Source organism: Sceloporus occidentalis, unplaced genomic scaffold (assembly GCF_023333645.1).
Source record: "Sceloporus occidentalis isolate IW3139 unplaced genomic scaffold, rSceOcc1.0.p SCAF_123, whole genome shotgun sequence".
Lineage (NCBI taxonomy): Eukaryota > Metazoa > Chordata > Lepidosauria > Squamata > Phrynosomatidae > Sceloporus > Sceloporus occidentalis.
The window spans coordinates 841,501-868,816 of NW_028317103.1; the positions used below are offsets into that span (position 1 = coordinate 841,501).

A 27,316-nucleotide genomic window follows, 5' to 3' on the forward strand; every position below is an offset into this window, starting at 1 on the left:
AATATGTTTATTACGAAAACAGAAATGTTGTCTTATAAATCTTATTCACAAATTAGCGATGTGTTACTTAAAAAAGAAACATGGCTAGATTGAAAGCTCACCAAGCTTAGCCTGCTTCCACTTTTCTATTTCCTTGTGTTTAAATTGTCACCCTTTCTGTTTGTTGCTCCCTCTACTGCAGTGTTAACACATTGAAATTGTACAAATAAACCATAATAAAAGCATTGGGAACGCAAACAAAAATAAATATGTCGTGATACCTTTGTTTACATCGAATGTATAATATATGTTGTAAGCGGTGTATATATGTATATAGTGTATATATTAATATGCATGTGCAATTGTATTTGTTCATGGTGGTGGGTACGCGTATCTAATGTACATTTATTTATACACATTTTGCATAATTTGCAAATAAGAATGATTTACATCATATGAGATTAGTAGTATGTTACTCACTCTGTGATGGTCAGTTTATTATAATTGTTGTGTATAATAGACATATATTAACCATAGTATGTTAGCATGGAAATAGTATTTTATGGATAGATAAAATAGCAAGGATACTGCATGCACATTTTTATCCCTGAAAATATGACGTTATATTAGTAGTACGTTTTTGGAAGTGTTGAATTCCTGAGAATGAGTAGGATCAAATATTAAAACTTTGTCAAGGTATCACTCAATTGAAGGCAAGTTAGGGGACCAAAAGCACCATTTCCTCACAACCGCCTTGGTCTTTGATATAGGTGTAAACATTTGTAAATTTGCACAGCTTCAGAACGTTCCAATCAGAAACTAAACTGGGTAACTTCAAAGAGAATATTGGCCAATTGTTACTGAGTTATCACCATCAGTGATGTCATCATACCAGAACCTTGCCTATTTAATGGAACGTTAAACAGTAATTTTGATTAGTGAAAATTTGTGTAGTCACTGTAGTCCCAACAAAACCTTTACAGGCCATATACTATTTGACAGTTTATGGTAAAATTAATACGAATTTCGGATTGTATAGAAGCGTCTACTTTCTGCCGGAGGAATGAGTTTAAATGCAACAGAAAACTGTGGCAAAAATACACAGTATCGAGTAGATCATCTTCTCAGCGCCGTAGAAAATGAACTGCAAGCTGGAATTGAAAAAGGCGATCCAACAGAAAGAGAACTCAAGCTTACACTGGAAGACCAAGACTTGTGGATGAGGTTCAAAGAGCTAATTAATGAAATGATTGTCACCAAGAATGGCAGGTAAAACTCAATATGCTGTGTATATTTTGCGTCACTTAGAGGTAGGAAAAGTGGAACAGCCTTCTCGCAGAAATGGTAGATATATAATGAGCTAGTCTAAACACGCATGGGATAGATAAATATTTGTTTTAACCAATTGTGTCTACAAATTGATATTGATATTTTCTCTTGTCCCAAATATATCCAGGGCAATTGTTTTTATATACAATGCCTTATGGCATTGCTGCTTGCAAAGATATTATCTAATTAAGAACAATTTACTTTTATATTAACCCTTCACTAGTTTTGTGTTACCAGAGTGAATGTAACGAAGTGTATTCTGCTAGGTTAAGCAACACTTTTTAGCGTGTTCTAAACCTGTTTTATTGTCGTCGCTTTATAGAAACAAAAACTTTGATGGCCAATCTAGTCTGCCAATTTAACAGTGTCATTACTATGCTAGCAATCAGAGACTCCCTTCATATTGTATTCTAGTCCCCAAAGTTCATTGGCGGCAAGTTTTCTAAGAATAGTTAATATAGTTAACTGTACAAATTACACTTACAATACATTCGGCTAAGAGAGTGAACATGAACTCGTTTAACGTTGAATGAATACATGCTTCACTGTTTACACGCACAAGTGACAATATTTGTTGCAGTAAACATTAATGTAGTGTTGTGATATACATCTGCTTTTAAATGCTAAACAATGCTATCACATTTTGTTATGTAGCCAGATGTTTATACTTAGGTTTATACTACTTAAATGACATAATTATACCTGCTGCAGTTTTTACTTCAGTCTTCTTTAATTTGCTGTGATCTATTTAGCAAAGAGTTTAAAATGATATGACTCATAAGGAATTCCAAATGCCAGATACAACCATATTAACTTATGTGTCAGCATTTATTATATTGATTACAAAAATAATAGCAGTGTTATTTGTATAAATACATCTGGGCTTTAAATTGACCCAAAAAAGGCTAACAATAGTAAAATAGAAAAAACTGGCAGGTTAATATAAACATAATTATACTACTGCTGTTTTCAGTAGAGTGTATGGCGTATAAATGTAGTAGTGGTTTTTACTTTGGAGTTTTGTTAACTATTCAAATAAAACTTTACTGGAAACTGTTCAAGATACTTTACATCAGATGAGGTGTTTTACTTAAAAGACAAAGGAAGCAATTTAGCTCAAAGGAAATAAAGGGATCTATAGTTCATTTCCTTTTTAACACCACCAATTTAAATCACGCTGTGTGTCTCTTTATACCAAGATACAGATTGGGCGTCACACCCACAGTTGGTTTACAAATGTGCCGTCTATACTGTATATACCGGTACTATTGGCAGCTATATACTTATATTCTTATGATTTATAGACCTGTTGTAAATACTCAATCTATACATAACTATTACAAATATATATAGTGTATGTCATTTATGTATTGTAATTAATTGTATGAAAAAACTAATATTATAATATTTTGCACGTATACGTGCATATGTCTAGGCAAAAAAAAACAAAAAAAAAAACTCATAAGCCTGCAAAGTAATGGAAACAAAATGTTGTCTAAAGGATATGTTTCTCCCTTTTTAAAAGGCGAATGTTTCCGGTGTTGAAGGTGAGTGTATCTGGTCTGGATCCGAATGCCATGTACACATTTCTACTGGACTTCGTGGCAATTGACAATCACCGTTGGAAATATGTGAATGGAGAGTGGGTACCAGGTGGCAAACCTGAGCCTCAGGCTCCCAGCTGTGTTTACATCCACCCAGACTCTCCCAACTTTGGAGCTCACTGGATGAAGGATCCAGTGTCCTTTAGCAAAGTCAAGCTAACCAACAAAATGAACGGAGGGGGCCAGGTGAGACATAAAACATAAATGCACAATGATTTGTGTATGATACATTTTTTCTTCTTACCCTCTATATATCTTCATTACTGAATAATGAGATATTGCACTAACGTGTAAAAGTAAAATATTTATGGTTTGCGTCATGGGTATCTGACCAGTGAGAGGCAAAAATGTAATGTATCTTATAAATACAGTTTCTAGAAATGTTGCCAGCATGCGTAAAATAACTAGCCAATATTAATATCATTATAGGTTAATGTCTATAAATCGGCTGTTTCACAAGTGTTCTGTGTGGGCACAATTTCGGATTTTAGGCACAGCAAAAGACCCAATATCAATAAAATATTTCTACTATTCGGCTTTGGAAAAAAAATTGTCATCAGAATATTCCAGTTAAAGAACCAGAGGCACCATCAGGATGCAGTGAATTGTATTAAAAAGACAACATTCAGTTTTATAATCCCAGAATCCCTGATGGCAACTGTATCTTTTTTGAACAGCAACTGGCAGATTTGGATTTATTCTAATTTACATAAAGCAATACAATCAGAATTTGCCTGTTGGTGTCCGCCGAAAGCCACAGTTGTCATCAAACTGAATTCTATATGCTTATGGTAGATGCAATGTGACAAAACATCTGCAAAGAGCACAGCAAGCAAAAAATATATTTGGCATGTTTAAGACAACATTCAGTTTTATAATCCCAGAATCCCTGATGGCAACTGTATCTTTTTTGAACAGCAACTGGCAGATTTGGATTTATTCTAATTTACATAAAGCAATACAATCAGAATTTGCCTGTTGGTGTCCGCCGAAAGCCACAGTTGTCATCAAACTGAATTCTATATGCTTATGGTAGATGCAATGTGACAAAACATCTGCAAAGAGCACAGCAAGCAAAAAATATATTTGGCATGTTTAAGACTGAGAAACTTACACAAAATTACAAGGTATGTCACATTTTGTTTCATGACAACATGAGCTTCTTCATTTGCATAAAACTGTTGTATTTCACACAGTGAAGGGTTCTCATTTTTTTCTCTTCCTTTTGGCTAAGATCAAGTGAGTACCTATGGAGGTAGGAAAAGCAAGTCCTAGGGCTTTAGTGCTGAGTTTAAAGCCCTGAGGCTGCTTGGAGCCCCCAGGCTAGGTCTGAATCTGGGCACATAATTTTAAGCACACTAAGCACCTTTCACTTTTTGTGCCTTTTTTCTCCTTTGACAATCATTTATTTATTTGATATTTTCACTCCTCACTTAAATAGACCTAGCCTATGATGGGTAGCTAGAGGAGAATTTTACCATCTGAAGCAAAAATAGAGTTGGACGTTGGTATATTCACATGAGTCTCCTGGCTTGATTAAGGGAGGGTAGGAATAGCCTGTCTTTTAGGGGAGTCTGGCTCCCGGAGAAGATTGGACACCAAGTGATTTTCTGCAAATCTGAATGGATGACCTCTTGTTCATTGCATAGTCCAATTTTGTGTCGTGTGCAAACACGAACACATGAATTTCAATACCCACTGCAAGATCATTACTAAAGACATATTGCTTTCCCATAAATTAGAAAAAAGCTACTGAAGAATTTTAGAGCCTGTTAAACAAATATGTATTGGATTAAAACGTTTTTTCCATTAATTTGATTAACACATACATTTTCTTTTGTTTCAGGTTATGCTAAATTCGTTGCACAAATATGAACCTAGAATTCATATTGTAAGGGTTGGTGGCCCCCAAAGAATGATTACCAGCCATTGCTTTCCAGAGACACAATTCATAGCTGTCACTGCTTACCAGAATGAAGAGGTAAGGACTCTTATATATATATTATATAGTAATTGTAATTTATTACATTATATTATAATGTATTAAATTAAATATAACAATTTAGGCAGTGAACTGTGGAATTTTCTTTCCAAGTAAGCAATCTTTTTCACTTCCCATCCAAAACTTCATGGATAGACAAATTAATTTCCCTCAACCAATGAAAATCTTTATTTTCACAAAAGTACAAAGTATAGGTATTTGTGACACATATAGAGATTTCTCATGAAGTAAGTAATTTGGCACTCGCATTCTTTAGTTATTGCCGTTTCAAAACTTTGCCTCATTTATTCCTTCCATGGCTGGCTCTACAAGGAAGTAAGAAGGATGCACAATTCCTGCACATGCTCAGTAGCACTCACATTGAAGTCCTATTTTCATGCCGTAAACTGCATTATAGTCCATGCTGAACATATTTCATTATGTATTTAATGTAAAAATATGGTGGCAGTGGAACTTTAAACATATCAGAGCATGCATGCAAATAAGTGCTTAATTTATAACGTAACTTGCATTTTATTGCTCAATCTCGCAGATTGTGCACCAGATCCTTTCACTAATTTTGTTCATTTATAGAAGACAGCTACTCAATATAAAGCTTGTTGAAACTAAACTATATATATATATATATATATATATATATATATATATATATAGTTTAGTTTCAACAAGCTTTATATTGAGTAGCTGTCTTCTATAAACGAACAAAATTATATATACCCGTTGTTTTTTTTAAATCTGTATATATATTGCATATAGATTGTTTTAGTTGTATTTCTTCATGTGATTTTTCTTTTTCAGATAACTGCACTTAAAATTAAGCACAATCCATTTGCAAAAGCTTTCCTTGATGCAAAAGAAAGGTAACAACTTCCGTAAGGATTTCTAAAGAAAACAGATACAAAATTGGTTTATTTTACTCACAGATGTTGTGATCTTGAAGTTTATAGATAGTTATAGAGATTACATTCGCTAATACTAACTCATGGGATACAATACTGAATTCAGTCAATTAAAACTATAACATGCCACCATGTCTCTATCACTTAAATATAAAATATCTCTTTAGATACGTGTGTAAAACATATTTCCTGAATTGAATATATTATAGTTAAATGTCCATGTTATCGTTATTTATGATTAAGTGTTTTACATGTTCTTGTTATTTTATAGAAACGATCACAAAGAACTGATAGATGATGGAATGGAAGTTCACCAACCAGGCTACCCACAACGTAAGCTACATATCCAATCAATATCATTGTTATAGATAATTATGTTAGTACATATTTTGAAATATGTCTTGTTTGTGTTTAGTAAGAATGGTTTTTAAAACACATTTATCTTCCCAGTAGGCAGCTGGATGATTCCGAGTACTGGAACTTTATGTTCACCATCTAATCCTAATTCTCAGTTTGTATCCCTTTCTTCTACTCACAACTGTGATCGATATTCTCCTCTTCGGAACCACCGTTCTGCCCCATACCCCAATCCATACTCACACAGGAACAACTCACCTAGTAAGTGCAAGACATTTAAAAATAATAGATGCACAAACAGTTGCAACAGTCAACCTATAACATTCAACCTGCATGTTATTTAGACTAAACTATTTTGTAAACATATGTTTCAAAATGTTACATTATCTCCACTAATTCAACAGGAATTATGTCATTGTAAACTGTGCTAAACTCATAGTTTTATGTTCCGTACAATATATATATACAGACATGTTTGATGCCATAGAAAAACATTGCTGATACCCATAAAAATGTGTATTTTTTTCTTTGCATTATATAGTTTTACATGTTACATAAGCAAATGTTAAATTTGATTCTATCTTATGTGCTTAACAAACTATAACTAATTCACAACTCAATTTTGTAGCAACAATAGCAGACAACTCATCTGCCTGCCTTCCCATACTCCAGTCTCATGACAACTGGTCTAATCTTCAAATACCTACTCATACAGGGATGCTTCAAATGACTCATAATATGAGTCAAAGCAACTCCAGGTAAAGTAATCTTAATTTTCATTACAATGTATATTCCTCCACAGTAAAACAAAAATGAGATACTATTCACTTATCTTTTTATTAAATTTGTAGACATCCCTAGAATTATCTTTAATGTACACCTCAGAATGTGCTGCCATGGAGCCTTGATTTAGACACACTCTAAAAAGAAAATTAATCGGATTAGCACATGTCTAAAATGTATGTTATAAAAATAATAATAATACAGAGGAAGTATATTCGTATAACTATATAAAGAGTATATCAATAGTATACATAAATACCAAGTAAGTAATATCCATGCAAGCATAATGTTAACAGAGGCAGTACCAATGAGAGGTTTACTCAGCATTACTCAGCAGCTGTCAATGGAGAAAAAAATATCTATATTTTATATTTGTAATTGGAAAGCTGAAATTTCTCTATAATTTATATAGTTACTGAATGGGTTGGATTGTGAAGGTACATTACATTTAAGTTACAGCACTGAATACTGGACAAATACATGTAAGAATTAGGATATTGTATATATCAGGCTTAGGGAAAATGTACTTTACTTGTTTCAAAATATTTGCATAAGTAAATGTGGCATTTGCACTCTGCAAACTATATCTAAAGAGGCTGGTGTGGTTTTGAGCCTAATATCTCCATTTACATGGATATGGACCAGGGTAGTCTGACTCGTGCAATAGCTTTTCACAGCCCTGAGTGGTCCTAGCATGACTATTGCATAGTGCTAGAATTCTGGGGGCTTCCCATACAGGTGGTTTTCATTGCAGTGCAAACCTCTTTTCTTTTGAATGCACCTCTTATTTTCTAAGCCAGACTTTTTGTTTATTATGCATCAATTCTTTATTTAAGAACTTTTATATTATACAGTGAAACGATCAGTTGCACATATGCATGGTCTTGGTGTTTCTACTGCAGTAAACAGGACAAAGGAGACCTCTGATCTATCCAAGTGGTTTCAGCTCTCCTGTCTGCAATTTTCTGGCAACCAATCCACCTCACTAATGCATCCCTGCAAAATATATATATATATATATATATATATATATATATATATATACACACACTTCAAAAACATCTAATCTGTTAAATGTTATTTTTAAATTGAATTAAACTGTATTTAATTCTATTTGTTTACCTACTGATGCTTCTTATCAATATATTTATATGAATTGTTCTATTATTATCCATTGACCATTTAGGCATTTAGACTCATTAATGATAATTATATTTGATTCAAACATTGATCCCAATAATTTTTATTTCAGCCAGTATCCAACGTTGTGGTCAGTAAGCAACAGCAGTATTACACCAGTTTCTCAGTCTGGAGGAATTTCTAATGGAGTAGGATCTCCATATTTGAGAAGCTCTACAGCTCAGTACACATCACTTCCACATGCCATCCCAACACCCTCCACAGGATCCCCACTGTACAATCATGGACCACAAGCAGATAATGCAGAGAATCAATATGATATAGCATCAAATTCCAGACTGTCTTCCACATGGACTCAAATTACACCTCCAATGTGAAATAAAGACATTTCAAACCTCTAGCACAACATTATATTCAGGCCCATTACAGGATGAAAATATGGGGAAGGAGCGGAGAACCCGTGTGCTGCTGCTATATTGCTTGGTCTTACGTCTCGCAAGATATTGGAACCACTGATGTGATATCAGAAATCTGCAAAGGATATAATAAAAAATTAAGAAACTTTTTTTATTTGCAACAACTTGCAATGAGAGCTTGTTCTATTTTTATATATTTTTTGCAGATCGAAATGTGAGCAAACAATATGTGTATTTTAAAATTTTGCAAAATAAGATTTCAGCTATTTTTCAGGTGTTTATCATCATGATTATAAAGATACTAAGCATATTAATCCTCATTGTACTAATCTGCACCGTTTAATTTGCAGATTATTAATTTTCATTGCTATAGATTTATCATTATTGCGACCAACTTTTGCAAATCATTTTAATTTGCATTTTAACTGAGGATTAAAACAAAGTTAGTTGAGATGAGAGATCCTAAAATATTTTGTTGCTTATTTTATTAGAATAACTGCCAAAGATTTATTTATTTTCAAGTAAGAACATACATATTTCTTGTGAATTGTATGTAATGTAAATATATTAATGTATGCAATCAAATTAAAAAGTATGTTGGAAACTGTATAAAAAAACATTGTTCAAATGGTTTTAATACTGTTGTAGGCTAGTTAAAGTCTTACTGCTCACTGACCATTTCATGCTATATTTTGTAATGTTTCATATGTTGCATTGCAACCATACTTTTCTCTAAAATAGTGCTTTTACAGATATTTAACACTTTACAAAGGCTACTGCACTAAAGCAAGTCATAATCTAATCATCTTGTACCAGAGCACGCACATCCACGTGTACAGGGTGCATGCATTCACACCCTGTGCATTAATAAGTTATACCTGAAAGTGGACTTTTACATTTATATTTTGTTGGTGCTGTGATTGCATTTTGCAGCAGCACAAGACATGGGTGGTAGACTTGTGCACAGTGCTGTGAGGATTATGACCCTTAATTGCCAAGATAAGGGGCGTAACTATAAACCACAGGCCCCCTAACTTCAACAGCTGGTCTGTGCCATCATTGCCCCCACACAACTGGTCTGTGCCTTCTTTGACGCCATACAACATATGTAAACACACACTAACTCACACTCACTAACATACACTCCATCTCGCCCCACTTACACAATTACACATCCATGCTCAAACACACACACACACACACACACGTACACATCCATACATATAAATGCATATATACAGCCTCGGTTTCACCGTGGGTCACACAACATCACGTGACACAATACTTTCCTGTCTCCCTATGCTGGTTCCAAATAGTTTAGAAAGGGCCCTTCCAACCTGGATCGGTGCAGTCCAGGTTGGAAGGGCCTTTTCTAAACTATTATGAACCGGCACGAGGAGACAGGAAGAAGGGGTCTCACCCCTGTTGTTACACCAGTGCTCAAGATATTCTGTTTTATTGCCCATTTTAGATTATAAATAAAGGTTTTTATGGTCGGAGTGTGATCATTGGTGCAATGCTTCAGAATTTTCTAGATTGATGTTGTATATATAACTACAGTATGGTTGGGATTGAAGTGTTTGAGTTTGACACAAAGGTTAGCATTTTATCTGCGAATGCTGGGATTTCCAGCACCCTTAAAATGGGATCAAATGCCAAATTACATAATAAACTTGAACCAAAACATCATGATTGCTGCTGACCATCAATCTGGGGAGGGTTATAAGGCCATTTCCAAACATCATTTTGCAGTAAGAAAGATTATTCAAAAGTGGAAAACATTCAATATTCCTAGGAGTGGATGTCCCAGCAAATTCACCCCAAGGTCTTGCCATGCCATGCTAAGAGAAATTGCAAGCAAAAAAATCTCAGACTCTACAGGCCTCAGTTAGCATCTTCAATGGTAACGTTCATGACAGTACAATTAGAAAAAGACTTAACAAGTATGGTTTGTTTGGATGGGTTGCCAGGAGAAAGACTCTTTTCTACATAAAGAAAATTGCAGCACGGTAAACAGCATGTAAACAAATCCTTCTGGAACAACATCCTTTTAACAGACGAGACTAAAGTGGAGATGTTTAGCCATAATGCACAGCTCCAAGTTTGGCAAAAAACAAAGCATTTAAGCTAGGGCTGCAACTAATGATTATTTTTACAATCAATTAGTTGGCCAATTATTTTTCCGATTAATCCAATAAAAAACAATATGCAATTTTTTTGCTTATTTAAAATAATTTAACTTCAGCAACACCGAGATCACCATTAGGGGCCATATCTGGCCCCTCCCCGGGGCGTCAACGTCCGCCATACAAAACAAAAAAATGGCTACCACAAAGTTTGACAAAGAAAGGAAAGAGTTAAAATACTAGCATTTAAAATACTCTGGGGTGTCTAGTCTTCAAAAATATATGGTTTGATGGGGTAAATTGCATTGGCCAGCTTCAAAGATACCCGAAATAGTAAAACACTACTTATTATTGTCCCATAACGTGCCGAAAAAAAAAAAAAAAAAAAAAACACTGGGTATTTCTAAACTCAGGACAAATATTAGAATCTGTTTAGCATGTTTTTTTTATTAGCTTTTATAGATGAGTAAAAGATTTTTCAAGTAAAAGTCAGAAAAAGTCATTTTTTCACCATATTATATAAATTTTTAATAGTAAATCATATGATACAATCAAAATAATGACATCTAAAGAAAGCTCTTCTTGTCCAATATATATATAACTTGTGTGGGTTCAGCAGCAACACAGAAATAATAAAACAGCCATTGTCACGAAGGGTACAAAAAAAAAAAAAAAAAAATCAGCCTTTGTCACAAAGGGGTTAATGAACAAAGGAGCGTTAAAAGCAAACAGCAGAATACAATTAACATGTGTCATTGTACTCTGTGCACACAACACTTTTATCTCTATCACAGCAGCATTTCTTTAATCGCCTTCTTATTTTACTATGACATAATACCGTATTTGCTCTAATACAAGACAAGGGTTTTTTTTCAGAGAAAAATACCCCTTCTCTTATATGCACTCCCTCGTGCTTCAGATTACTTGGTGTGTAGTGGGGGCAGCCAGTGGAGGTTCTGCACGATGTGCGCAGACAACCTCCACTGCTGCTGCCGGCACTTCAATGAAATGAGTAGCAGAAAGTCATATGACGTCATTGATGCCCCTGCAGCAGAGGAGATTGCAGACACCCACCAGCTGCTGAAGAGAAGGATCCATGTCCCCTGCAGTTATGTGGGGGATCTGGATCTTAGTCTTGTAATCCGATCTCTATTTGAGGTCTGATTGTTCTGAAAAAAACCTTGTCTTATAAATCGAGCAAATACGGTGTGACAGAACAGACCTGTACCCTGGCTGGGTACGCCCGCCGAACGTTGCTTCCTCCGCCACATCGCCACCGGGAAACCACGATTAACCCCTTCAGCGCCAGACAGAACCAGCATACAGAGAGAAGGGGCTGCCTTACCACTGCCTTGTCCCTGAAAAGGACAATAAGTGATCATAGCAGAGGACATAGCTTTTCAGGAACCTCGGTGACGCTGTAGTATTCAGAAGTATAGCAATACAGCGCTCTACCGCCCTGATAAGGGCAGCGCCGAGGCTTACCTCAATAACAAGACAGGACTCGTAGTGAGGTAAAACTCTTTATTTGGGAAACACACGGGGTTATATACAGTTCAACGCAGGAAAAAGGCCATAAACACAGCCCCGCCCAGTCCAGACAGTCCGGCACCACACTTAGGCCACCAAGCGCCGCAATGTCCCTAACCCTTAAACCGTCCTTTTTGGGGTGATCCAGAAGGAGCGGCAGCGATCCTGGGGTACCGCTGGATAGCTTGGGGTCCTGAGGATATCCTGTCCAAAAAGCAACGTGATTGGTAGCAGGCAGCAGTTCAAAGTTCCGCCGGGACGAGCCACGAGGTAGACGAGTCGGCCTGGAATCCACGGGGTATCTCCATATGATAGTGCCGTGGTCGGGCCGATGGTGTCCAGGTTATACAGGGTTAAAAGTCTGGGGGCAGGACATGTGGCATATGGATAGGGTAGGACATGAAGGAGAACACAGTATACACAAATAAACACCACATACATGGGGAAAGCACATAAATCCACACATTTTAACCCCGGACGGTTGCAACCACTACGATATACGGTATGTCCTGATATGTAAAACCACAGAATTCAAAGAGGGTGTACTTCCTTTTTTCACTTGACTGTAGATATGTGTCACTGTAGGTGTAGAAGTGACCATGTTTGTATAAATATTTATGTGTAAGGCATTAGAGTGGGTGAGTGCATGTATGTATAAGTGTTGGGTGTATGTATGCATGTATGTGAAAGTGTATGTTGTAAGAGTATGTTTGCGCTACTGTGCAAGAATGTGTAAGATGTTAAAGTAGGTGTGTAAATGTATATATGTATTACTATGGGTAAGTGTGTGGTGTTAGAGTGGCTGTGTTTATGTATGTGTAAGGTGAGCACATGTATATGTATATCATACCCACCACATCATAATTCATTTACATCCCCCACCACAATCATTATCACCCACCTATCAAAATTTCTATCACCTACAAGCATTGCATCACTATCATCCCCTCCACAGAGGCGTTACTAGAAAACACAGGACCATGGGTGTGAAAATTGACCCAGGGCCCCTCCTCTTCACAAGAAACATCTCTCACAGTGCCACATTTGCCATTAAAAAGCTTATCAGTGCCATTTTTGCCCCCAAACAGCTTGGCTGTACCATCGTTACCACAAACATGTGGTTGTATGGTGTAATGTTGTAACCAAATAAATTAAATAAATAAATGACAACTGAAACATTTTGAATGAAAAGGCCGTGGTCTTTTATTTAGCTTATAACCAAAATACCATTTTAAACACTTTGTAACCATACGTATCAAACCAAACCGAAAAGCTCTTGGCCTAAACCACAGAGCAAACAAATACTTTAAACAAGGCCAACTGCCCCAAAGCCTGTTAGCCTTACACTTACAAAAATCCCCATTTGTTCACTCCCTTTGCAGAGAGCAACTTAACCCCAATAAAAGCCACGACAAAATAAAAACAAAATCACTCTATTCAAAATATTCTCTCTCTTTTTTTTTTTTTTTTAAAAATACTTCATTTTTTCATTTTTCATTTTTTTTTTATTATACCTATACACATCAATAAAATTGTGGAGGGAGGGCGGGCGAAAATTCAGCAGCTCTTCCATGCTGCTCCCCGAGGCTCTTGCTGAAAAACCGCCGCTCACCAGACTCTGAGGTCAGTGCAGTCGGTTAACGCAGCCAGGGTAAGTGAAATAAACACCTCAGGAGCCTTCCTTTTATAGTTTAAAATCCCGCCCAAACCCAGCGCGAGCTGTCTTCGAGTGCAAGGTAAGTGCAAAGGCACAGGCGCACTAAGCGGCGCGAGCTGGTCACGAGCGCATACCAACCAAAAAGGAGGTAAAATTAAGCGGCGCGAGCGCAACCAATACTTATACAAGGTGTCCTTTATCTGACCCCTGGCAATTAACCCTTTCAGCCAATAATCTCCCCAACAACCACATGTAACCCTGTGCTAATTTCACAGGGTTTTTTCATGCGGTTGTATGGTGTAATGTTGTAACCAAATAAATTAAATAAATAAATGACATCTGAAACATTTTGGATGAAAAGGCCGTGGTCTTTTATTTAGCTTATAACCAAAATACCATTTTAAACACTTTGTAACCATACGTATCAAACCAAACTGAAAAGCTCTTGGCCTAAACCACAGAGCAAACAAATACTTTAAACAAGGCCAACTGCCCCAAAGCCCGTTAGCCTTACACTTACAAAAACCCCCAACCGCCACAAATGGATACTTAAAATCCATTAGTGGCCCCTTTCACAAAAACCACGGCATTATCCACCATACTCTGCAAATCAGCGTTAAAAATGTCACACCCAATCTCAGATAAATGAATACCATCTTTCCGGTAAAGCCCTTCACAGCCACCTTCCATATCCACATGTCGAAAACTCAAACCAGGGCCGGACTGGCCCACCGGGATACCGGGAAATTTCCCGGTGGGCCGGAAGGTCCGTGGGCTGGGCAGCCGGCACTTACCATGAAGACAGCCGCTGAGCGGCTGCAAATGGCAATGAACGCCTCCCTCGGTGCCAGGGGCGGGCTGGGCAGGGGGGCAATTGCCCCCCAGGCTTCCCGAAATCTAACCAAAGCGGCCGCTGGGTGCTGATGCGGCCGGCCGGCATCAGCACCCAGCAGCCGTGTGCGATGGCCGTCTAGTGATGGGAGCAGTGTGAGGGGTGAAAGCTCCGCCCCCTCGCACTGACCTTTCACCCCTCACGCTGCTCCCATCACTATGCGGCCATCAGATTGCTGGGAATGTAATCTAAACGGCCGGTGCGTGCTGATGCCGCCGGCCGGCTCTGCTTTAATACTTTTTTTTTACTTTATATGGCAAGCCGATCCAGCTTACCATATAAATAAAAAAAAAGTGTTAAAGTAGCTCCGGCCGGCGGCATCAGCACGCACCGGCCGTTTAGATTACATTCCCAGCAGTCTGATGGCTGCATAGTGATGGGAGCAGCGTGAGGTGGAAGCTCCGCCCCCTCGCACTCAGACTGCTGCAGCACCGGATGTCAGGTCAGTGGCATCCTGTCAGCATAGAGGAGAACAGTGTGCAGCTACCAGGAAGTCAAGACATGTAGAAGGTGAGTAAAATAATGTATTTTTTGTACTGTATAATGTTTTTTGTATTTGTTAAATATACAGAGTTGCATATAGGGGTATAAGGCATTTCTGGATGCAGAGTGACATATAGGGGGTCAAAAGGCATATCTGGAGGCAGAGTGGGATAAAGGGGGTTAAAAGGTATATCATGGGGCAGAGGAGCATATAGGAGGGTATAAAGCATATCGGGGAGGCAGAGTGGCATATAGGGGGCATAAGGCAGAGTGCCCCATGATATGCCTTTTAACCCCCTTCATGCCACTCTGCCTCCAGAAAGGCCTTATACCCCCTATATGCCACTCTGTCCCATGATATGCCTTTTAACCCCCTATATGGCAGAGTGGCATATAGGGGGTTAGAAGGCATATCATGGGACAGAGTGGCATATATTATTTTTTATTTAATATGGCAAGCTGGATCGGCTTGCCATATAAAGTAAACAAAAATGTCCCATGATATGCCTTTTAACCTCCTATATGGCAGAGTGGCATATAGGGGGTTAGAAGGCATATCATGGGACAGAGTGGCATATAGGAGGGTTGAGGCATATCAGGGAGGCAGAGTGGCATATAGGGGGGTATAAGGCTTTTCTGGAGGCAGAGTGCCCCATGATATGCCTTTTAACCCCCTTTATGCAACTCTGCCTCCAGAAATGCCTTATACCCCCCTATATGCCACTCTGTCCCATGATATGCCTTTTAACCCCCTATATGCCAGAGTGGCATATAGGGGTATAAGGCATTTTTGGATGCAGAGTGACATATAGGGGGTCAACGGCATATCTGGAGGCAGAGTGGCATAAAGGGAGTTAAAAGGGATGTCATGGGGCAGAGGGGCATATAGGAGGGTATAAAGCATATTGGGGAGGCAGAGTGGCATATAGGGGGCATAAGGCTTTTCTGTAGGCAGAGTGCCCCATGATATGCCTTTTAACCCCCTTTATGCCACTCTGCCTCCAGAAATGCCTTATACCCCCCTATATGCCACTCTGTCCCATGATATGCCTTTTAACCCCCTATATGGCAGAGTGGCATATAGGGGGTTAGAAGGCATATCATGGGACAGAGTGGCATATAGGGGTATAAGGCATTTCTGGATGCAGAGTGAGGGTATAAAGAGAGGGTATAAAGCATATCAGGGAGGCAGAGTGGCATATAGTGGGGCATAAGGCTTTTCTGGAGGCAGAGTGTCCCATGATATGCCTTTTAACCCCCTATATGGCAGAGTGGCATATAGGGGGTTAGAAGGCATATCATGGGACAGAGTGGCATATAGGGGGTATAAGGCATTTCTGGAGGCAGAGTGGCATATAGGGGGTTAGAAGGCATATCAGGGGGGCAGAGTGGCAAGCCTGGGGGCAGAGGTGCATAACTCGGGGGTAGGTTGTCAAATGAAAGGAAATAAAAACCAAATATGTCTCAATCATAGCTTTTATTAAATATGGAAAAAATAGTCTACATGAATTAATAAAGAAATAAAAGTTTCTTACCAGAATATCGTTAAGAATAATGCGATCAGTGTTTTGTTCCACTAAATAAAATGGAACTCTTTCATCTAACAATGTTCGCAGTAGTAAATGTTTTGATCCTATTATGTGTAATGTATTTAATTTATTAGGGCCTTTTAACACTTTTGCTTTCTGGCATTTTAATACAAATAATGAGATAAAAAGAATTGCACATAGTGTGACTCGGGTGTGTATAAGGGGTGCGTGTGGGTATAAGAGCTTCACCGTGAGATAAACTATATGGGGCTGGTCTCCAAATTTTTCCAGGGCTGCTTTTCAGTCCCAGTCCGGCCCTGACTCAAACCACCCTCTAAGAGCATGAATTTCTCGATGGATCTGTTCAATTTGCGCCTCACCCTCTCCAAGGCTTTGAAACCTTGTCGCTGTAACCAAATCAAACGAGGAACAATTTCAGACCATATAAACATTGTACCTACAAATACAGTTTTAAGCTGCTCCAAAACATCTTTAAAAGCCAGCAACAATTGAACAGATTGAATTTTACCAATATCATTACCCCCACAGTGTAAAATCATAATATCCGGATAAGGGAAAAAACGAATGAAATCTAACACGTTAGTAGGGCTGCAACTAACGATTATTTTAATAATCGATTAGTTGGCCGATTATTTTTTCGATTAATCGGATAAAAAAAAACAATATGCAAATTTTTTGTTTATTTAAAATAATTTAATGAACTGGATGTTAAAAAACAACTTAAAATTTACATTAACATTCTTATTTTGTTATGATGTAATAAAAAAACAATATTTTCAAAGTACAAAAACCCAAACACAATATTTATGAAACAAAATAACCCCAAACATTCTGAAAAGAGGTGGACTATTACTGTTCAAGAAACTTTGCCCCAGCCCTGGTACTTTGCACCCAGCACTTTGCACCCAGCACCCAGCACTTTGCACCCAGCCCTGGCACTTTGCACCCAGCACTTTGCCCCACCCCTGGCACTTTGCACCCAGCACTTTGCACCCAGCACTTTGCACCCAGCCCTGGCACTTTGCACCCAGCACTCAGCACTTTGCCCCACCCCTGACACTTTGCTCCCAGCACTTTGCACCCGGCACTTTGCACCCAGCCCTGGCACTTTGCACCCAGCACTCAGCACTTTGCCCCAGCCCTGGCACTTTGCACCCAGCACTTTGCACTCAGCACTTTGCACCCAGCCCTGGCACTTTGCACCCAGCCCTGGCACTTTGCACCCAGCCCTGGCACTTTGCACCCAGCACTTTGCACTGTGCCCCTGCACCCAGTCTCCAACTCTGCCCTGCACCCAGCCCTGCCCCCACATTCTGCCCTGCCCCCACACTCACACCCTGCCCCCACACTCACACCCTGCCCCCACTCTGCCCTGCACCCACACTCACACCCTGCCCTGCATCCACACCCCCACTCTGCCCTGCACTCAGTCTCCTACCCTGGCCTGCCCCCCCACCCCCACTCTGCCCTGCATCCCCTGAAACGGAGCCCCTCGCACAGAGCGAACCGCTCTGTGCGAACGGAGCCCCTCGCACAGAGCGAACCGCTCTGTGCGAACGGAGCCCCTCGCACAGAGCGAACCGCTCTGTGCGAACGGAGCCACTCGCACAGAGCGAACCGCTCTGTGCGAACGGAACCGCTCTGTGCGAACGGAGCCACTCGCACAGAGCGATTCGCACAGACATGAAGAATACTTACCTCCGGAACGCGTCACATCCGTCACGCAGTGCAGAGCGTGTAGCGGAAGCAGGGAACGCTCGCGGAGGTAAGTAAAAGGAGCCAACAACGAATCGATCACTCGATTAATCGATAACGGAAATCGTCGACAACGATTTCCGTTATCGATTATTATCGATTTTATCGATTCGTTGTTTCAGCCCTACACGTTAGCTATTAATTGAAAAATGCTTAAACCCCTAATACCCATCCAATAAATAACGACTTTCTCTGGGCTGAAACCGAGATTCTCTCCGTAACATCTCTCTGCCGCTCTGCGATGTGCCCAGAAAATAAAAATGTCCTACTATCCAAACCACTATAGGACGATTGCCTGAAATGAAAAATTGACATTAACACAGCATTAAATAATTACAACAAATGAGGTCTTATGTACAATTTAAACCGATTCGAGTCCCATCGACCCAATCTTTTAATAATAGAATCATCAAGACCCAGTAGCGCTGCTTCCGTTGCAGCACCTATTCTAAAAGAATGCGAAGATATTTTCTCATTGCCCAATCCTAGACTTGTTAAACAATGTTGCAAAATCCTTCGAAATTGAAACTGCGTTAAAGGTAAACCAGATTTATGGATTAACCAATGACCACTGTAATCTGGTCTGTATTTATTGAAAATTGTAGCTGTTTTCACGGGGCAAATCTTGCAATTAGAAACTTTGTTCAGTTTCACCCAACAACCTTTGCCAGATGTATCTGTTTTGGAGGATCTCAAATAAATCAACAGTTGATCATTACACAAAACATCCTCACACCTGATCCCCGAACCTCCTTTCTTGTTAGGTGCCACCAATTCACTTACACGAAAGGCGCCAAAAAATGCTATAATAAAAGCCGTTGCAAACAACCTAGCTTCATACTCATCCCAGCAAACTTTATGTATACTACCAACCAAATCTTGCAATAAATTAAATGAAATTGGCTTTCTATCATCCAAAATTTTATGCTGCTTCCCAAAACCCTTCAAAAGTTGCTTAATTAAGAAATCTTTACTCACAGGCTGTTTACCTGCCAATTTCATGAAGAATGACACTCCCAACAGATAGCAATCAATTCTACTGCGGGAAAAACTCTTATGGATTAACATGAAAACAAATTCTAAAGCCATGTCACCAGTATTATCAAACTCATTTAACCCTTTGTCATGCATAAAAATCACCCATTCCCTCCAAGCCTTAGAATAGTTAAGCCAAGTAGCCTTGGAGATAGAATTATACAAATAATGACTTAACTTGGCGATGTTAACTGCCAAACAGCCCCCGGAACTGCCAAGCCCTCCTTGTCTGCCAATGGCGCCAGATGTCTGAAAATCTTAAAATCAAATCGAGACAAAGCATCAGCAATACCATTCCTTTTACCCTCAATGTGTGAAGCTTTTAACCAGATATTATACTGTAAACACAAAAAAACCAAATGCCTTAACAAATTAATAACCGGAATTGATTTGGCCCTAAGTGTATTTATAACCCAGACAACACCGATGTTATCACAATTTAATAAAATTCTCTTGTTAGCCCAAGCCTTCCCCCATAAGTAAACAGCCATCACAACAGGGAAAAGTTCCAATAACACCAAATTCTTCGTCCATCCAGCTGTAAACCAGGCTGCAGGCCATTTTTCAGCCGCCCATTTACCCTGCCAATAAATGCCAAAGCCCACAGAACCAGCAGCGTCAGTATAGAACTCGAAATCATTCGCATTGATAAACTCACTTTGCCAAACCGTACAGCCATTAAAATTCGCAAGGAACAAACTCCACACTTTCAAATCTTCCTTCACCTGTTTATTAACCCTCACCCTGTGATAACCTAACTTCTTTCCCGCTATACTCTTAGCCATGTGCCTAGAAAAAACTCTGCCCATTGGCATGACTCTACCGGCAAAGTTAAGCTGACCTAGTAAGGACTGAAATTTCTTAACTGTCACTTTCTTGGCCACTAAAACTTCAGCAATGATAACTCGCAATTTATGAATTTTCTCTAAAGGTAGCCGAAACTCCATTTGAACCGTATCAATAACAATACCTAAGAATTGAAGGGACGTAGATAGAAAAACTGTTTTATCTTTCTCTAATGGAATACCTAAAAACTCAGCCAACTCAATAAAGGAGTCCAATAATAATTTACAATCCTCTGAACCTTTCCTACCTATAAACAAAAAATCATCTAAATAATGCACTACCGAAAAACAACCAACAACATCCTTAACTAACCATTCTAAAAAAAAACGGAAAATGCCTCAAAATAAAAACATGAAATCGTACAACCCATTGGTAAGCATTTGTTGAAATAAAATTGATTCTCAAATTGAAAGCCTAAAGAATGAAAACAATCAGGATGTATGGGCAACAATCTGAAAGCAGATTCTATATCTACCTTAGCTAACAAAGTATCCCTACCAAACAACCTAACCCAAAACAAGGCATCCTCAAATGAAGCATATTTTACCGGAAAATCATCCGTGCTAATTTGGTCATTCAGCGACCCACCTTTCGGGTACGACAAATGGTGAATCAATCTAAAAGTACCCTGCTCCTTTTTTGGCACTAAACCCAACGGTGATAGCCTAAACCTCTCAAACGGCGGAAAATTGAAAGGACCTTCAATCCGCCCCAAATGCAGCTCTTTCCCAATCTTGTCACGGACCACTTGAACATTATCCATAACAGATTTCAAATTATCAACCCATATACAGCCATTGACGTTATACATCGGAACCCTAAACCCATGTACAAAACCAGAAGCTAATAAATCAGCCTTCTGCCTGTCTGGGTAAATTTTTAAACAAAGGAGCAGTCTTGACACTTTCACTGGTGTCACTGCTTTTTTGAATGAGTTCCCTACTGATTGCGGTTGACCCACTTCTGCGAAAACATCTGGAACCTGGGTGATTGCCTCCACAAAAAGTACATTCATGTTTGAATTTACAGGAACTGAGAAACTTGCACTGAGCTTCATTAAAAGCCCAGCAAACTCCCTTTTGCCGTACCTGGTGAGCATTGGAAGGTTGAAATCTATTTGAAGAATTATAACGTTGTGGCAACATAACGCTGACCCATGCACCCACGTCCTTCATACCAAACTTTAAATTTTTATGTACTGCAAGTTTTTGACGAAATATCTCGTCGTAATTAAACCACGACACACCCCCAAAATTTTTATAAGCTTCCAGGACAGATTCTAAGTGCTGAAATAAACCTGAGCTGCTATCACTATGCTTCTCACAGTAAAGACCTAGGGACTGGTCTCCTCCTATCCTCATCTTTTTCTTGTTTAACTAAAAACTCCTTGGAAGCTGGGAGTAGTGACAGAATGTCCACGTATTCGTTATTCCAAATTTTTTCCTTTAAAACCTTAGATAAATGGAAACCCAGCGGGGAAATGTCACATGACAATGCCTCCTTCATATTCACCTCATTAACAAAATTTCTCTGACTGACAATGCTAGCCCCCCCCCAAGCCTGAGCTGGATTAGGGCCCTGCCATTCCTTCAGCAAATCCACTAAAGAACCAACAACAGCACTGAGTTTGTCCAAATTATTCTTGGGGCACTCACCCATAGTAGTACCCGCACTGCTGTGTCCTCAAGAAGGTCCTGGCTGTTCAGAATCCTCTTGCAATACAGGAGCAGATGCAGCCAGAGATCCCGACTCCGGATGAGCAGCGTAGTCTTCTTCTTCCTCCGTTTGCCGGTATTTTCGCTTTTTACAGGGCTGTTTTCCTCTAACAGCCCTAGATGCTTGAGAACGTTGAGCCGATGACGATCTCCCAGATCTTCTTCCGCGTTCCGGGCATGCCACAGACGTAGCCGTGACACCCTCTTGAAGCCGTGACGACGAAGCCACTTCTCGCGAGAACGGGAACGAATTAAAAGCCGGAACGCCATCTTCCACAGCCGTTGACTCGTCTTCCGCCACTTCAGCAGTGTCACCAACTTCGATGGAAGCCGCCATCTCTTCGGGAACCGGAGCGGTCGACAGGCAATTTTTAAGCCATTCATCAAATCCTCTTCTCCCGGCTCGCTCGCGAAGACAATTCAGCAGCTCTTCCATGCTGCTCCCCGTGGCTCTTGCTGAAAAACCGCCGCTCACCAGACTCTGAGGTCAGTGCAGTCGGTTAACGCAGCCAGGGTAAGTGAAATAAACACCTCAGGAGCCTTCCTTTTATAGTTTAAAATCCCGCCCAAACCCAGCGCGAGCTGTTCTCGAGCGCAAGGTAAGTGCAAAGGCGCAGGCGCACTAAGCGGCGCGAGCTGGTCACAGGCGCATACCAACCAAAAAGGCGGTAAAATTAAGCGGCGCGAGCGCAACCAATACTTAGACAAGGTGTCCTTTATCTGACCCCTGGCACTTAACCCTTTCAGCCAATAATCTCCCCAACAACCACATGTAACCCTGTGCTTATTTCACAGGGTTTTTTCAGTTTGCCAGTGTACCCAAACAGCTTGTTGTCACGACAGGAAGACCAACAGTGCAGGAACTTTATAGTGACCACCAGGAGAATAAGACCGGCAGGAACACAGAGGCTGAATGAATCTGGAACACATAAACGTTTAGTTGGCGTAGTCAGTAAAAGGAGCCGAGGTAAAGAATAGGCGAGGACAAAATAACCAAATAGCTAGCTAGGTCAAACTCAACAGACAGACAGAAACATCAACAAGCCAGGGTCAGAACCAAAAGACCAATAAATTTATTATAAGCACCGCCAGATGCACAAAGCATCACAGGCTCTGACATCCTTCAGTTAAATCCCCCAGACCAATATCGAAAATGGAGGCTTGGAGCCTGGTGGTGGCTGCTGGCGTCATGGGACTCCTGTGGCCCCTCTCATTATCTCCATACCCACCCAGCATTGTTTCCCCACCACGTTCATGCCCTTCCCTTAGCTCCTTCATATTCATACAAACATATTTCTCACCTCACTGTCCTCTGCCTCTGACCCTCCAAATATGTAAATAATATAAAACTGGACAAAGCCAAGCTTTATTAAACATAAAGCGTTGATGGTTTAATGAACTACCATTATTCATAATTCTAATATTTGTGTTCCAATACAGCTATACGCACCAGAACCACAATTTGTTATGTGTGTAATACAACACATGGAATGCAGCGTAATGTACTATGGTGAACCTTGTTCACATTTAGTGGGTGATGGTACCCTTGTGTAATACTAGCTCTAAACACATTCACATACCTCCCAACATTTGAAAAAAGGGGGACACTTTATTTATTTTTTTTAATCGCTCTCACCAATATAAGTGATTGCACTTTACAATGCCGCGCTTACATCGCCACTTAAAACACATTTCATTTTTGTCAGCACAGTAATGCATATTAATGCATTGAATTGAATTCCCATAAGGCTCAGCCAGACATACTACTTCCATGATGCTGGCTGGTGCCACCATAATGCTGGCTGAGCATCATTGGAAGAAAATATTTGTTTTTCTTAATTGAAAAAATGCTAATGTTTGCTTCCTTTCCAGGACCCTTACACACACCTGCCCATAAACACACATACACAGCCGTTAAACATGACTGCCCAAAAACACACACATACACTGCCCTTACATATACACGTACGCTGCCTTTACACACACACTAAAAAAAAAAAAATATATATATATATATTGTGATCCTGCACCCACACAGGGTACCAAACAGCACGGTCCTCTAGGGTATTAACGTCACATCTCAGTTAGGTAATCACCATCGATTTATTTGTAGGCCACGTATGCAGATATTTACAGGATTACATAGAACACAAATTCGCTACAAACAAAAGCCTAGCTCGTCTGAGCGCTTACTAACATATAACTCCCTCACTACTAAGGGTCTAAACTAAAACAAAACATAATCCCACCAACCTCTTTGATGGTCTCTTTTGTGCATAGCAAGCTCTGCTGCTTCCAAACAAACTCTCTCTCCCCCTCTGTCCAACAGGTCAGGGTATATTGCAGTCAGTGCAGCTAATTACCTGCAGCTGACCAGTGCATTGGAGTCAGCTTAAACTCCCGGCCTGGAACCCGTGTCAGTCCAGGTGCATGTAAACTGCGGGGTGGAGCACCAGCCTGCCCTATATGTCGTATAAAACCCTGCAAAATCGAGGGGGAATGTATACCCCTTCAACGACAACACCCCGCACCTTGTTACAATATATATATATATATATATATATATATATATATACACACACACACATATATACACATACATTGCCTTTACACACACACACACACACACACACACATTATATATATATATATATATGTACCGTATTTGCTCGATTATAAGACGACCCTGATTATAAGACGACCCCCCAAATCTGAATATTAATTTAGGAAAAAAAGAAAAAGCCTGAATATAAGACGACCCTATAGGAAAAAAGTTAATTCATCTAAACTATTTTTTTTTTTAATAAAAGCTATGATTGAGAAAAATATTTTGGTTTTATTTCCTTCTATTTTCCAACCTGTCCCCCAATTATGCAGATCTGCCCCAGAAATGCCTTATACCCCCTATATGCCACTGTGCCCCATGATAGGCCTTTTAACCCTATATGCCACTGTGCCCCATGATATGCCTTTTGACCCCCTATGTGCCACTCTACCTCCAGAAATGCCTTATACCCCTATATACCACTCTGGCATTTAGAGGGTTAAAAGGCATATTATGGGGAAGAGTGGCATATAGGGAGGTTTAAGGCATTCAGGAGGCAGAGTGGCGTTTAGAGGGTTAAAAAGGCATTTCTGGAGGCAGAGTGGCATCCAGAAATGCCTTATGCCCCCCATTTAACACTCCCCCCGCCCCCCCAAACTTACCGGTGCTTCTGACTTCCCTGTCATGTAGCCGGGGCAGCGTGTAGATCCCACGCACTTACGCTGCAGCCGGAAGGAGGAGTGACTAGGAGCGGGGGTTGTCTGCATCCATCGCGCAGACCTTCCCCGACTGTCAGAGATCAGAGTTCCCCGCACCGGTGCGGCACATCTTTTTATGTTTTTTCTGCTTGTTATGGGGCAATAAGTACAAGTAGTGTTTTGCTATTTCAAAACCATTTTTTTCCAAATCTAGTAACTCTTTCCATGCACTAATTCTACCACCAGTCTTTGTTACACTTTGTGGTAGTCATTATTTTCTGTTTATTTTTTCACACACATTTTACTTCAGGTATAAATTAACAGGTCCTTGTATATGTCACTAATGTCACGGTGGGGTCAGAAAGAGAGAAGACTGCACTGACTCTGTCTTCCACTAATCTGTAGTCAGGGTAGCAAATATTTTTTTTGGTGTGGGAGTGATTGCAATGCTAGGGAGCTCTCCTGTTCAGTTGTATACATTGTCAGCAGGGTCTAATAATATATATATTGGCAGCAGGGGCTAATATTAAAGAATGAAAACTGCCAGTTCAGCTGTTTTTTTAAAAAAATCATATTTCAATCACGGTCTTTACTTCAAAGAGACAAGTACATATGATATAGTTAAAAATGCATGTCTAACGCATATATATATATATATATATTGTATATGTAGCATTTTATAATTGCCCCCCTATTTTATTTATTTTTTTTGGCCTTTTTAAAAAAAAAAAAATTATATATTATATATATATATATTTGGAACTGGAAAGTTCCCCTGATGGTGACATCAGTGGCAAATTTTTAAATGTTACCTTTTTTTTTTACATTTTGTTTACTAATCACATTGTGATTAGAAAGCTGGGCTCCATTGACTACAGTACCTGTATTCAACCTGCAAGTAGAGCCAGAGTTCTCAGGAGGGTCTGGCGGATGTTGACATCCTGGGAAGGGGCCAGACCCCTGAAGCCGATCTTTTTAATAAAAGTGTGGTTAACACACCAAATTTGGACAAAAAAAATCAACAATATTAGCAAATATATATATAATTGCTAACAGCAATCACACTCCTGTCATGCCCTGGCGTCTTATTGTGTAAAAAAGAAAAAGGAAAAAACCTTTAGTAACACTTGCCAGAAAACTGTAGACTGACTACATTCGGAAACACTCCATATCAACCAGCACAGCCCTTGGCCCCCACCAATTGAGACTATTGAAACCCACCACCAGAAGGCATACCAAAGCTCAAAAAATCTTACATAGCTGACTCAGTGTTGGCTCATAAAGTGGGAACTGAGATGGTAGCTAAAGATATCCTCCTTATATGCACTATGGGATATTAGCAAATACTCCATCTGAGAAAAGAAAACCACACTTCATTTTACTCAAAGCTGTACCAACTTACTCCATCTCAACAGTTCTTTACTTACCTTCTTTGGTACCAGGAAAACTCGTTAAGCCTCTCTAGTTTTTTAGGCCAGCAAAATTCTGGGACCAACAACAGTTTCACCAGCTTCTATTATAAATAATTCTCTAATGTACTAACACCTCCTTTCAACTGATTATTTAATAATACTCTAGACGGAGTTTCTTTTCATCCTGATACGTTCTCAACAAATATTGCATTAAAACCCAAATTATTGGACAAACCCTGGTAGGCATAGACCTTCATCCATGCTAAACACAGATGCCAAAATCTTTACCAAAAAGTTGGTTTGTTGATTGAACCTTCTGCTACCCTCTTTAGTACACCCAGATGTGGTTCATCCTTACCTGACAGGTCAATTAATACACATAAATAATTATTGGGACACAGCACTTAATTATTGAATTCAATTGTTTAATCAGACCCATTTCCACAGGTATATAAAATCAAGTACCTAGCCATTTGATAAAAAAATGGGTCATTTTGAAGAGTTCAACTAATTCAAGCATGGTACTGTGATAGGACGCAACCTTTCGTGAGATTTTATCCCCA

At 39.5% G+C, this 27,316-nt stretch overlaps 1 protein-coding gene across 1 annotated transcript; it reads left to right on the top strand.

The window, feature by feature from the left end:
- Positions 1–1,042: 1,042 nt before the first annotated feature.
- On the top strand, positions 1,043–8,470 carry LOC149282085 (T-box transcription factor T-like). The gene is made up of 8 exons (XM_089498622.1): positions 1,043–1,248; positions 2,834–3,098; positions 4,759–4,893; positions 5,713–5,774; positions 6,085–6,146; positions 6,264–6,431; positions 6,799–6,928; positions 8,206–8,470. The coding sequence occupies exons 1-8, from the start codon at positions 1,043–1,045 to the stop codon at positions 8,468–8,470; spliced, it is 1,293 nt and encodes a 430-aa protein (XP_089354748.1).
- The last annotated feature ends 18,846 nt before the right edge of the window (positions 8,471–27,316 follow it).